This window comes from Cynoglossus semilaevis, chromosome 19 (genome assembly GCF_000523025.1).
Source record: "Cynoglossus semilaevis isolate Cse_v1.0 chromosome 19, Cse_v1.0, whole genome shotgun sequence".
In the NCBI taxonomy this organism is placed as follows: domain Eukaryota; kingdom Metazoa; phylum Chordata; class Actinopteri; order Pleuronectiformes; family Cynoglossidae; genus Cynoglossus; species Cynoglossus semilaevis.
The window spans coordinates 351718-366028 of NC_024325.1; the positions used below are offsets into that span (position 1 = coordinate 351718).

The 14311-nt window shown below is 38.7% G+C and overlaps 1 protein-coding gene across 1 annotated transcript; it reads right to left on the reverse strand.

Annotated features, from left to right (window-relative positions):
* Positions 1–6355: 6355 nt before the first annotated feature.
* On the reverse strand, positions 6356–12854 carry tmlhe (trimethyllysine hydroxylase, epsilon). Its single transcript, XM_008332157.3, has 7 exons — positions 12263–12854; positions 12003–12179; positions 10191–10470; positions 9461–9580; positions 9138–9374; positions 8902–9040; positions 6356–7686 (listed from the first exon to the last, which is right to left on the reverse strand). Exons 1-7 carry the CDS (start codon positions 12411–12413, stop codon positions 7555–7557), a joined length of 1236 nt encoding a protein of 411 aa, XP_008330379.1. The 5' UTR covers positions 12414–12854; the 3' UTR covers positions 6356–7554.
* Positions 12855–14311: the final 1457 nt, after the last annotated feature.

Consider the following 14311-nt stretch of genomic DNA (forward strand, 5'->3'; position numbering starts at 1 on the left):
TCCACATTGGTTCTTTTTTGAGAGATGGCAGTTGCACTTTAAATAATGCATAGGGGTAAGAGGAGGCATTCAGCAGCACAACGACAGACGTGGAGAAATCTCTGTGCAAACTGAAATAATACAATTCTACAATACATGTAGAGAGCCCGACAGCCTGATGGAATAAACTAATGGGACAATCTTTACACAAAATGTCGAATAAGAAAATAATGCCGAAGCTTGCGTTTACAATATTAATGTTCTTCTTCTCTCAGCTTCTCCCTTCAGCAGATTTTCTGCCTCCGTCTCACTCTCCCTCCTCCTGTTACACAAACCATGCCCCTGTCCTTCACTACATCCATGAATTTTCTATGTGGTCTTTCTCCTGCCTGGTAACTCCAGTCCAATATATCCACTATCTCGCCTCAGTACGACCTTCTCAATCTGGCCTCTCTAATTTTATACCCAAACGGTTCAACCTTATCTGCACTTTTATCCTTTTCACCTCCAACTCAGCTACTATTTTGGGCCACTAAAACCATACATCAGAGCAGATCTCACTCCTGGTGAGTATCCCTACCTGGGGTTTGATTCCCCGACAAAGCGACCATTTTTCTTTATGGTTCTATGGTGAAGCGCTCGTCATACCCGCCTTACATAGCTGCGCTGCCCTCCCGCTTTTCTCATATGTATTGCACCACCCTCATATACTCTTCTGCCACTCCTGACTTCCTCATACAGAGACCCAGTTTTAATTTTCTGAACTGTGGGATGCAAAGATTCTGTAGAAATGTTTCTGACACTAAATCAAAATATTGCATCTGTACTACTCATTCGTTCTGTGACAGCACACTGCTGCTGAATATTTGGCCTAATACCTCTAAAAGACTCTTTCTTAAAACTTCATCACCGTTCCTGAGCACTGCCACTCTGTCATTCATATATTGTTACATGTCATCATGTATGAATCCAATTTCTACAAAATGAGAAATCAGATTTTGTCTTAAAGTTCGGGCCACTGCAACCAAAAACTGCCAGTCACCCCAGCTCCAAAAACGTTGCCCTCATTTTCCTTCTGTGCGTTTTTTGCAACAAAACAGATCAGTGGTTTAGTGATTGATGACTAAACCATATGCTCTCCTACATTCTTTGGCAAAAAACAGTGAAGTAATGAATATTTTAACTCCAGTATGTAACTCTCTCACTGTATTTCTAGATCACACATTGGAGAGGCTCAGAGATGGGATTCTCCAAATTTTCAATGACCGCAGCCTCGGCCCCTCTGAGGTTATGTTTGAGTCTTACATGGTTAACAAAGTCTACGGTATTGTTGTTTCACATGATTTCATTTCCACCCAGTAACAGTGATTCCTTTCTTTCTTTTTTTTTTACAGGTCTTCTATGATGCAGATACACCTCAACCAGCCACCGAGCCGATTGGTTATGCTGCTAAATTAGCTCAGCCTGAGAGGGTGTAAGGCAGACAAATAATATGTCAAACGTCTAATTTAATAAATCTGATCAAATCAGGTTTTCTCCCTGCACCGAGGAGCCAGAATATGCAGCAAAGTGTGGATGCTAACAGCTTCCTCTCCACACCTGTTTTCACCCAGGAGTTGAATTTTGTTTTGTTGTTGCCTGCATTTTCATCGTCGGGCCCAGGCAGGAGTGCATAGCTCTGTTAGGAAGATGGGCACAGAGGCAGTGGAGTGGCTCGGCCAAATGTGCCTTCCATTTCCGTGTTCTATTGTCAGCACTCCATATAAAAACATCAAATATTGAAAGGGTGCATTAACATGGGTCAGAAATTGATGGCTTTTCCTGTGCATGAGTGTGTGTGCTTGTGTGTATGGTATGTATGTAAGGGAGAGTTGTATTCGTGGAGGATGTTTTTTTTGGTTTTTTTTTAAAGTGTTAAGATTATTTTTAGGCTTGCATTAGGGTTAGGTTATATATATGTGTGTGTTAAATATATAGTTTGAACTGAGGATTAGAATTAAGGTGAGAGTCCAGTTACAGCAGTACTCAAATGGTGGGGCGGGTCCCTCTCGGGGGCGTGAGGGGCTTCCAATGGAATATGGCACGCTGGACATAAGTGTACCACTGCTGTAATGCATGAATGATAACAAGCCTCCAGTCACTAGGTGGCAGCAACTCATACAGTGGTTTGTACAGATAAAGATATACATGTTAGCAGGTTCTCAATAGTATTTCAATTCGTGGGGGAGTGGGTCGGGTATCAGGATATACAGTATTTATAAAGCTACATGAAGCGCTTAAAAACTAAAATGGGTGTGTTTATTTAATCAATTCCAAATTGAAAAGAAATTGAAATATATAGGCACAGTATGTAGAAGGACATTAGGGGAAATATTAAATAACTTGTGGTCTATAAAGTACGTCAAATGAAACAAGCTCTGGTTCATATATTCTTCTTTTTTTTTCACCCACAGTGAGGAACAATGCCTAATTTGTAATTTTGTTTCCCTTGTTCAATGACAAAAGCGGATTTGTAAGGATTTTATTTTATTTCATTTGTTTGTTTTATCTACGTTTGTTTGTATCTACAAAGGGGGAACGCTGCTGAGAAAGTGAGAAGGCCACGAGATACTGTGGTCCCTGCGGAGGGACATGGAAGATGGAAACAAGACACAACAACGGCTTACTCGGCATCGGCTTACACAGCTGCAGCCGGTCCAAGTAGTCACCAGGTAAGACAGGAATTCATACGTGGACTTATGACTATTTCTTATTTAAATGTTGGGAATGAAAAGCTGCAGGGACGTAAGCAAACACACACCCAGATACTTGACAGGTTAGGGAACTTCGACAAACATTGGCTTAAGCCAAGGCCTAACCGTGTTCTTAACCTAACTATAACTAGTCTTTTTTATTTTGAATTCACTAAAGCCTAGGAGGATAATGTTTGCCCTGCTTCATAAAAAATGGTAAACATAATTTAAAAAAGGGTCCTGTACAAGTACTAAACTAAGTAAACGCATAACAACTATCTAACAGGCGGGCCTGCCCTCTACTGTCCAAGTTATAAACTGCTCCCATGTGCAGTTCACGTTGCTACGGCAGACACTGCACTCTGCTACAGTAAATAATTATTCTGCTAACATTAGTACCGAGAGGAATGAATAGTAACGTGGTGTTGGCGTAACGTTAAATATATTTCTAGAATCTTCTTTTAACCTTATCGTAGCGGTCTGTTGACAGGAAAACATTAGCTTAGCAGGCTTAGCAACTGAAACCTGCTGTAAGCAAAGAGCAAATTCCAATGGCCAACAACCCGTTTTACCGTGTAGGACTGCTCAACCTGTTGTGTGTGAATTGCAGCGGGCAGATTCATTATTGACTCTCCACCGGCATTTTATTACTGCAGGTCAGTGGTAGAAGACGTCAATCTCATTTGGCAATAAATAAGATTAAAGAAAACATTGCAAGAAATGCATTGTTTAACATATCTGATTCATTTAAAAAAAAACCTCTTTTACTAAACCAATACTGATATAGCTAGGTCAATTCATTTGTTTTGAAATAATCAAATATATTTATGTGTATAGATATTTAGCGTTTTCTAAAAATAAAAACTACAGAATTACATATAATCATACAGTCAAATATTGTCCTTTAGGACTACAAACCAAATAGGTTTTTAGCCCTGTTTGATTCCTCAATTTAACAGGATTAACAGGATCAGCTTAGTTTAATGAAGCTGTGACATCTTTTTTTTTTTTTTTTTGACAAATATATTTGAAAGATTTGTAGCATGAGTGTATGCTTTAAACTTGCATGTTTTTTTTTTTATTGGTTGCTCCAATTACACAAATGATGTCATTATTTGCTTTTTCTTGTGATACAACACCAAATTGCATCTAAAGTAATTGTTAAACATTCTATGGGCTTGATGATAAAGAATATACTGCATGTGAATTATATTTTATTGTAAGGCAAACACTTTTTAAGCTCCTACGGGCCACACAAAATGACTTGGCAGGCTGCATTTGGCCCACAGGCCTTTAGTTTGACACATGTGACACGGCTACGAAATTAGATAGTGACGCTGTTACAGATTTAAATAAACATAAAAGTTTCTTTAACATTTTATTTTCAGGAGTTGTTCGAAGTCACTTGTCACACATTTTCAATATTAATAGTGAAAAGAAGGGATAGAAATCGCTAAACATTAGCAAACTTTCAGGCCAGATCCCTTTGTTCTATATACTGTAAACATAAATAGGCACAGCAGATATTGCTAAATCACTCCCTTTATGAACTATGGTACTTTGTTCTGCTATTCATCAGGGGTCATGCTTCTGAACCCATTCACCTCTATCCTGACACTTGCTGTTTGCTTCATCCGCTTAAAGCTGCCAACATACGGTGTTTGCTCAACAACACGGCTTCAGTCAACGTCTTAAGAGACTTTCTACCTGCAAATCACCTGTGACAGCTGCTGGTAATTACAGTCAATTAATCATCTGTGATTCACTCACTCTTTAGCTCTGTATTCCCCACAGTGTAAAGGACATGACTGCCCCTTAACACCAGCACCAGGGAGTGGAATGTTGGGGTTATGAAGAGCACGTCACAGAGGCTTGCACTTGCTTGCGGCGTGAGATATGAGTAAGTTGAAGATTAGTTTCACATTAATTTCTTGAGAACAGCGGTGAGAGTTAAAAGAGAGGGATTAAGTTGTAAATTAACCGCTGCCAAAGTGTTTGTCCACCGCCTGCCTAATATACTTGTGTTCTTTGTGTCTGATTTTTTTCTCTTCTCCCATTTCAATTTACCGTATTTTCTGGACTATAAGTCGCACTTTTTTTTCATCCTTTGGCAGGGTTTGCGACTTATACTCAGGTGCGACCATATTAAAATATATAGTTTCACATTTTGGTTTTTTTTCATCCTTTGGCTGGGTTTCCGACTTATATTCAGGTACGACTATATTAAAATATATAATTTCACATTTTGGTTGTTTTTACACTGACAGCCACTAGAGGGCACTCTAGGCTTGTGTACCAGTATCTGCTACTCCTGTAAGTCACACTTATCCTTTGGCTGGTGCAACTGGCACTCCGAATCGACTTATAGTTCGGAAAATACGATACTTAATTTACACTCTTTAATTTTGATATGTCTGCCAACAAAGTTTGTTTTTTTTTCTTTTTGATTCCTTGTTTTTGGCTTTTGAGGATTTTACTTGAAGCTTCTCATACGTGCTTCCGTTTTTGCTGTAAATGTCTTTATCTGTGTCAAAACTAAAACCTTTTTAACCCAGTATTGCATTTAACTAATTAATGATTGACCCGAGTCGCAACTCCAACCCATGTGTTCTTGTTACGTGTTATGGCACTAGACGTGACACTTAATCTGTCAAAATATAAAACATAAACAAATTAACATTAATGTTCAAGGTGGAATGTTCTAGAAAAACAAGGGATTGAAAAAAAACATATTTGTCTTAAACACGGTTTTACTCCATGTCTAACTCACGCACAGATGTATCTAGCAATACATATATAATATATAATATATACATATGGATTCTAGCTATTTACATGCATGACAATTAGCGCAATATAAACAATTAGCGCAATATAAACACTGTTAATGAATAAATCCATGTAAACATCACCTATTGACCCGCACTATGGTAGATGTGTTGTACTGTAACATATGTTACAGTGAAAAATATTGATTATATGTGATTCTATATTTAATCTTTTAAATGTAGCTAGATCCCTTTAGCCTGGTCATTAAAGCCAAAAACAAACCCCCCCGTGTTAGAGTAACAGTCTTTATTAAAAACTTGGCCTTTTTCTGTTTTGCCTCCTGATTGGGCAACTTGAGTGTCATATTAGCCTCAAGGGTTATTTACTTTAATTTGCTCATTTAGTCATAGTTATGCTTTCTCTTCTCACCCTAGCATTATCCCGACTTGTTCCTGTTCACAAGAGACATCCAATAAGACTGCAGTAGTTGTCAAAACAACAAACCTGTTTTTAAATTTTTTTTATTTTTAAAGACAAATCAATGATGAAAGCAAATGTCTTTCTATAACAAATATTATTATTGGTGACAGATGTTCCCCTCTCCTGTTTTATATGTATGTGCCATACGTGCAGTGACATTACCACGTATGGCACATACGTGGCCCTGTAAAATCTGATTCAGGAATTACATTCAGAGAGAATCCTTTCATTCACCGAGTTACCAGGACAACCTTTGCAGCCCTCAGTTTCCATGGCTACTGTAGCAGCCTCCTCATTGTCAGTGTTGGAAATTAGTCCAGCTATGGCTGCATCCTTGAACTGCATACAGAATGTCTACCATCTGAATGCTAAGCACATGACTTGCTTTTTTTAAATTTTTTTTATAAATGTTGAAATGCATGTCCATTAGAGCACGGTTAGTGCCCCAGCATGTGTGTCCAATAACCCATACTTTTGCTTGTCCCCAGTTCATACAATTATGTTAGTAACATAAAAAGAAAACGTGTCAATGAACCAATGCTGGAAGAAAAATCATAGTTACTTCATTACTCAACAAGTATAACATATATTCATGTTATTAAATGGTGATGGAAAATAATTATTTGTTATTTAGTCAGATTTAGGTCTCTTGAATTTTCTATAATTTTAACTTGTGCTACAAAGATTCTAGAAGTGGAAGTGAATAGGTGAACAGGGACCTCGTCAGCTGTATTTAAAATTATCTGATGGTCAGGTTTTTTTTTTCCACCTTTGACAAAAAAACAAATGATTTCCTCCATTAGACTTTTTATTTTTCTGCAGTTACTGTCTAAATTGAAGGTTTTCTGTTAGGTCCGTGCCACTACGTTCTATTAGACTCACCCGTATTTAGATGATATTTGATGACAACGGATTGTTGTTAACAAGAGTTGGCATTTATACTGTGGCACGACTGCCACCTTCTGGATGCAGGTGTAAATGAGAATTTAATTTTTCAAAGGAACAAATGTCCTAATTGATACATATGTTCTTTTAGGGCGTGGGTTTTTTTAAATACATTTTAATATGATTTTGGCTAGCAGTGTTCTTTCTTTCTATTCCTCTGCTGTTCTCCACTAACCACTTTTAATCTGTTTTTTTTTTTTCACTCTAAAAGCAAAGGGAGGATAAATGATTTTCCAGGATAACTCAACTGTTTCCAGTAACTTATTTCTCATTTAACAAATGTTTTCAATGACTGGAAAAAAAGTTCAATAATTTTCCAGGACACGTGGTAACACTGCAACTGTCCTTAAAAAGAGCAAGAACAGTCCCTTGTAATTACCCAGCCTAACTTCCTGATTCTCTTTTAAACACCTGATCCAGACATAGACAAACAAGCATAAGGTTCATTATGAACTCCTCTAAAAGGTGCGGTTGTTAGGATGTGTTAATATTAAGAGAAACCTGTTCAAACATCTCATTAGTTCTACATTAAAAGATAACTTTTTTTTTAAGTTTTACTACAAAGCTCAATGACTAACATCCGTGTTGTTGACAATTCCATTCTTACATTTTACAACACAATAAAGTGAAACAGTCTTCGTGTCCGAGTTCAGGCCTGCAGATTGAAGCCCCGTGCTGCACTGAGCACGTCGTCCCTGGTCAGGTAACATCCACACAGTTGCCTCAGGCCTGTGAAGGACTCCCTCCCGTGCATGACACGCCAGTTGTCTATAAAAATCACCTGGTGAGAAACAAAAAAGGAAAAGGGAATCCTTAGATTGACCATCATTTAAATTAGAACGAAGACTTTCTTTTTACTACATAGAGTAGTGTTGTAGGTACGTCTTGACTAAAATCAGGGTTTGAGTCCCATTGTCATTCTGAAGTTTTGAAATGTGGCTCTTGAAATAAGTGGTGATAAAAAAAAATGCTATTAACATTATATTGAGAACTAGTTCACTGATGTTGCTGTATGTTTTTGTTTCCGTCACAGACCAGCGCCTCCGAGAGAGGAACACCATCTGCCGCAAACTTTTACAAAGACCTCGTCACCATTATGAACAACAAGGTCTACAAAGAACGTTTGTGAGTCTCTGAGTCTTTCTTTGTTTGTTCTAACATAAGGGACATAAGGGACAACAGCTTCATTACTGTTCTATACCTGGTCAAAATGTCGAACGTTTTCACACTGACAGCCACTAGAAGGCACTCTCAGCACGTGTACCAGAATCTGCTACTCATGTACCACTGAAAATGTACATGTTCGTTATTTTCACACTGATAGCCACTAGAGAGCACTCTAGACTTGTGTACCAGAATCTGCTACTCCTGTAGGTCACACTTTGTACTTAATTAACGTTGAAAAGAACAACTATACTCATCCCTTACCTAAGCCCAAATGCTCAACACATTTTTGCGCGACATGCCGTAAACATGGACAATCTCAGCAACAGCAGCCTGTGGCATGCTGATGGACATGATATCGATATCAGCAGACACTACGAGTTGTAATAACGCTATAGGTATCTGACACAAAAAAAGCTGTATTGAGCCATTTCTACATCATGTTGCTCACATATTGCTAGGTCAGGCATGGGCAAACTAAGGCCCGGGGACCAGAGACGGCCCACCAAACTTTTCCAAATTATATAATTTACTTACATTATCATTATAATTTACCTTTAATACCCACGTTTCCCCAATAGACGGCATGGAAAATGATAAAAGCACTCCATCTACCTGTCAAAAAGTTTGCCCACGCCTGAGCTAGGTTAATGCACTAGTTGGGCCAACATTCAGAAATAATTAGAGCAAAGTGAATTTAGGTTAAAATAAAAATGTATCTGAAGACTAGGCTTAAGAATGTATCTGCTATTTACTACAACACTAGTCCATTCTTAAAACTTCTGTAAGTAGGGACTGACTGTTGCTAACATAAACAAATGGAAGTTCTTACTTTGCCCGGAGTCAGTTTAACCCACAGCTCATTCTCAGGTTGCCTCAGTACAGTTGTCAACTCTCGATGCGCCACATACCATTGTTTAACAACATCATGAGGCACTGTGTTAATCACTGACCGATCATAGTTGTTGTATCTGTTGGAGGACAAAAAAAAAAAAAAAAGTGTATGTTAAAATGACATTTTCCGAAATACGTGACCGAAATAACGCAATAATAAATAAGAACACATTCCTGATCATGTAAACCTCGTTGTTCCAAGGATAGACGTTAAGCACGGGGCCTATGCCGTGCATGTGATTCCGATGGTTGTCGCTGTTTTCTATGTACTCATGTCTGATAGGCACATTGGTCAGGAGCTCAAAGTTTTTGGGTGACTGCTGACGTAGTTTTTCTGCAGCGTGGAATCCATCCACGAGCAGAGTTCTACCCCCAGTCCCATCATGTTTTAGGCAGTGAAATACCTGTATTCTGGAAAACAAATTAAAACACTGGCAATGTTAGCAACATTGGAAGACTTTGAGAGTCTTCACCAGTCCACTCCGTCTTGGACTTACCCACAAGGCTCGTAAAAGTAGGAGGTATCAGTATGACGATCCAGAGCCAGCTGACTGTAGGCCGTGTCTCCTCTGGAATGATCAGAGGTAAAACTCCACATCCCACCATATGTGGTTTCCCTTAGAGACACAGAAAACACAGTTTAACACATTGGCTAAAACACAAGGAGAAAAATACTGTCAAATGTCTGCTATTTGTTTAAACACAGTTCTAAATGTAGACTAAATGAAGTTTAATGCATAATAGATTTGACTTACTTAACTTAAGGAGAAGGTCATTGGGTTATTTTTTTTTTAATTTATTTTATTTAACCCACCATTTTTATTTTTATTGTTATTATTGGTTAATTATTTAACCAAGTAATCAGGACCATTAAATGTTTCTTTCATTATTTTCAAAAATACTTGTTCCTATTTTTAAAAATAATTCTAACTCAACACCAGGTCCAAACAGTACATTTCAACCTTGGTACATTTTTTAACAATCTAATAAAAAAAAATACCGTCGTTGCCTGAGTGACATTAGCTCTTAAATGGTTACTACAGTGAAATAAATTTTCGCTCTACTTGATTATATTCCAACCCTCCTGCTGTAAAACAGCAATCTGAGGAAAAGAGAGTGTATTCCTTGCTATTTTTTTGGGGGGGGTTAAAACTGCAATAATGTGGCTGTGTTCCACCTGCTCGACTATTCTGATTTCATCGAATGTCACAATAAAGCATGTGGTACCTGATAAGACTGACTCTCCTGACAACAGCCTCTGTAGCCTCCACTGTAGCAGGCACATTGTCTACAAAAGCGATCCCATACAAGATGTAGTTGTGGAGAAATTTCTTGAGTTCATCATCACGGCTCATGAACGTCTCCCATTTCGCCGGCGCTATGTTGGCGTTGTTGTAGACGTCTGAGTTCCACAGGATGCGTGGCTGGACAGTGCTGGTCTTCTTGCCTTCGTAGCTGTTCTCAGACAGCCAGCTAAGACTGTATTGAGAGACCTGGCCACCAGGCCCTAGGACAAAGACAAGGGGACACGTTTTTATGAGGTGCAGCTAATAGAAGATTAACTCACTAAAACTGTATACTTTCATGTTTTCTGAACTTCAATCTATCAGGGTTATAATATTCTCACCCACTCTCTACCAGTGCTTGAGCGGTCAGATAAAGTACTGTGTACTGAGAACATTGCAGGAAAGTTTGGTGCTAACTGTTCAGAACGAAACTTCTGATTCATCTCTCTCCATTGCTACTGGAGGGCAATAACTCTACGTTTAAAAAAAACATAAAATGTGATTAAAGATGGCTCGTGAAATTGCAAATGTAGCAGAGAGTTTAACATAAAATGTACTTTTGACTCTTCTGTAAACATCGTTCTACTGTGCGAATGCAGTAGAACAGGGATGGAGGAATTGGAACAAGAAGAGAACACACAGTTTGGAAAAGGCAGTAAAGACATTAGCATTTAGCCCCCTGCAGCTGTTCTCTGCATCATGTGTGCGTTTATGCCTGTGTGCTGTAGTACAGGTGCAACAGGCCTCGACTGTTAAGACTTTTTCTAGGAAAACGGTGTAGTTTCATGAATATAAATGAACCGGCAGGGAAATACAGAAATAACAATAGCTGGAGCTGCAGCGGAATTAAGGCTGAATTTGAATTTTGATCATAAACAACTATGTTTACTATTCTGTCCCAGGTGTTTGCTACTTTCACCCATGGACTGCTAGGTTTGGCTACCGCTCCGTTCACAGCCCTGAGTCGAATGGCACCTAAATGGACGGATGAATAGACAACAACATGTTTCCCAGGAGTTTACGAATAATGTCTATTGTCTAATAGTTTGTGACTTTTAAAATATGGGTCCCCAGAAAAAAAGGTTTGGGAAACATTGGTCTAGAGAGCTACTTCAAGGGCACTTAGTAATACGAACAGCTACTTGTCTGATACAGACTTCCTGAACAATGTGCAATATTTTACGGTCTATAAGTCACTCCGGAGCATAAGCCAGCTAGAGTGCCCTCTAGCGGCTGTCATTGTGAAAATATCGAACATGTGAAGTTATACATTTTAATATATAAGTAGCACCTGTGTATAAGTTGTAAACCCAGCCAAAGGATAAAAAAAGTGTGAGTTATAGTCTGGAAAGTATGGTAATAAAAAGTCCTTGGAAATACAATAGCAGACACCATTTGAATATCATTGCAAGTGTAACTGATTCAAAAAGACAATTTTGATCTTCATGTTGACTAGTTTTGTTTTTCGACCTTAGGTAGTCCATGGGGGCTACCAGGTGCATATATCTGGGGTGTCTCAAAAGAAAATAATTTTAATTTCTCTTCAATCTCGAGAGTTGACGATGGTATATGGTAGAAAACTATTATTTTGACCAGCAGAATAAACTTATAGTTAGGACCTTGTTGTAAAGTTATATTTAGCGCAATATCACATGGTTCAGGAATTGACCACATGCACTCGTTCTATGAGTAGTGCTTGAGTGGAGGCAACTGTAGACCAGGTCCAAAATAACATAACATACTGCAGACTTACAGGTAAGAATAAGGTTGTCATCCTTCACCGCTGTGTGGTCAGGGCGGATGTCCAGGTCAATGCTCCCAGTGTCTATATTCCTTTGGTTGGTTTTGTTGTTGTAGGAAGATGCGGAGCGGCAGTGGTCACGGAGCCACACGTAGTTCAGATGCATTAGGGTACCGCCATAGTTGACCACTTGTGGTATCAGAACCAGAATATGTCTCAAAGTTTTTGCTTATCAGCACAAATGACCGGAGCAATCGCATCATAATACTCACCAAGATGATCCTCTTTTAAAAGAGGGGCAGCAGCAGCGGGGGCAACGCATGCGCGGGTCTGCAACTTGTGTCCCAGTGGAGACCTCAGAACAGGGGACTGCTGTGCCTGGTTCAGTGTACGTCGAAAGTTCTTGCACAGAAAAGCAAACATCCTTTGCGGGATTTATGTCAAAGAATAAGGAGTTAAAATATTTATCAGTCCGAGTTCACCGTGCTGTCTCGAAATCCAAGAGAAACTCTGGCGATTCCTTTGCTCACCGCCTTGGACTGTCTGCGGTTATGTCAAATAGTTACAGTTTCCAACAACCCTGATTAATATTTGACAAACTGTGCATCTCGTTATCTCATCTAAACCAGGACAAGACAGACGTAGAGGAAAAGACGCTGAACTTTCCGCGCTTTCCTTAAATTCTGCTGCAGAATTTACTTAGCACTACGGGGTTGAGGGCAGGCGTGTGCGTAGGGACCGTCCACAAAGTGCTACAACGGAAAATAATGCGCCGTGAACTGGCGCTTAAAAAAAAACAAAACAACAACAATAATAATAAAGAAACATAAGGACCCATGGAAATGGAAATATGCCAACATCCACACTGTATTGGCTTAACGTGTAGGGTTGTTGTTTTTTTGTAGGGTGCAACGTCTACGTAGTTGCACATTTATGGATTCCACCGTCCACAAAGTGCTACAACGGAAAACGATGCACCGTGAACTGGCGCTTAAAAAATAAAAAATAACAACAACAATAATAATAATAAAGAAACATAACAGCCTTGTTCATTACAATATCTGATATGGCAACTATCGTTAAGGACCCATGGAAATGGAAATATGCCAACATCCACACTGTATTGGCTTAACGTGTAGGGTTGTTGTTTTTTTGTAGGGTGCAACGTCTACGTAGTTGCACATTTATGGATTCCTAAGAATTCGATGCTTGACAGACCAGTTGCACAGTCTTCCCACTGATCAAAGAAAAAAAAAACGTTTAACCTACACTTCAAGTTCTTCTTCACTCCTGATGATATGTTCAATAGGTTAGTTTTTATGGTGGAGTACAACATCCTGAACACAGCATGCAGTTTAAAAAGCCCATAACAGATCTGTTCCGGTTATTGAAATACAATTCTGGAACTTAACAATCTATTCTGTACATGTCTTCTCTCTCAAAAACATAACTATCTGAATCAGGGTTCACATACAGTCTATTTTGTTGCACCTAATGATGTAGCCTTTGCTTGGGCTGCTGGGTCACTCTACCCCATTGTACTGGAGAATTAAAGGCCTCAATACATTTTTGACAGTTATTTTTAGTTACAAGTTTTTATATATAATTTTAAAGGAGAAAATGTATCTTTTTCAAACATACCAAACAATTTTCTCGTGTTGTACTGTTTGTGCACTGCCTTTATGATTGAGATAGAATGACGTATTTACTTGTTGGTAATAAAATATCAGAATTAACGCATTTAATGACCAGAACTCTCCACCAAGTCATCATTTTTGGATCACAGTGTTTTCACACGAACCCATAATAGACAAACTACACATGTTTAGTCATAACTGAAGCAAACTGCTAAAATGGAACTGATCCTATAAAAAAAAATTGTATATTACACAATCACACCGCGGCTTAGTGTTCCATCATATTTAATGAGCTGCTGCGAGATTACCGTTAACTTCCGTATAGTGTGACGCTTGAGCCTGCTGTAAACGCTGCGGTAATGGTACGTTTACGTTAATCGGAAATGTGGATTTTGTGGGACTTCAACTCCAATAGCCTTTACTCTGTCTTCTTACTTTTTCTTACTTTGTCATCTCAGACAGTGGTCATTTTAATTATGATTAATCACACGACAACAGTAGACGTGCGGTGTTTAAAACAACTGCCATGTGAAATGTTACTTATCGTCTACCTTTAGGACAGAAACGAAGGCATAAGATGAATACCGCATAATCCATCAGACGGGTTAGCAAGAGAAAATATTATTGTTTACTCAAGCTATAAAGGTTTAGAGGATTGTTTATGTGACATATTCTACTCCCAAC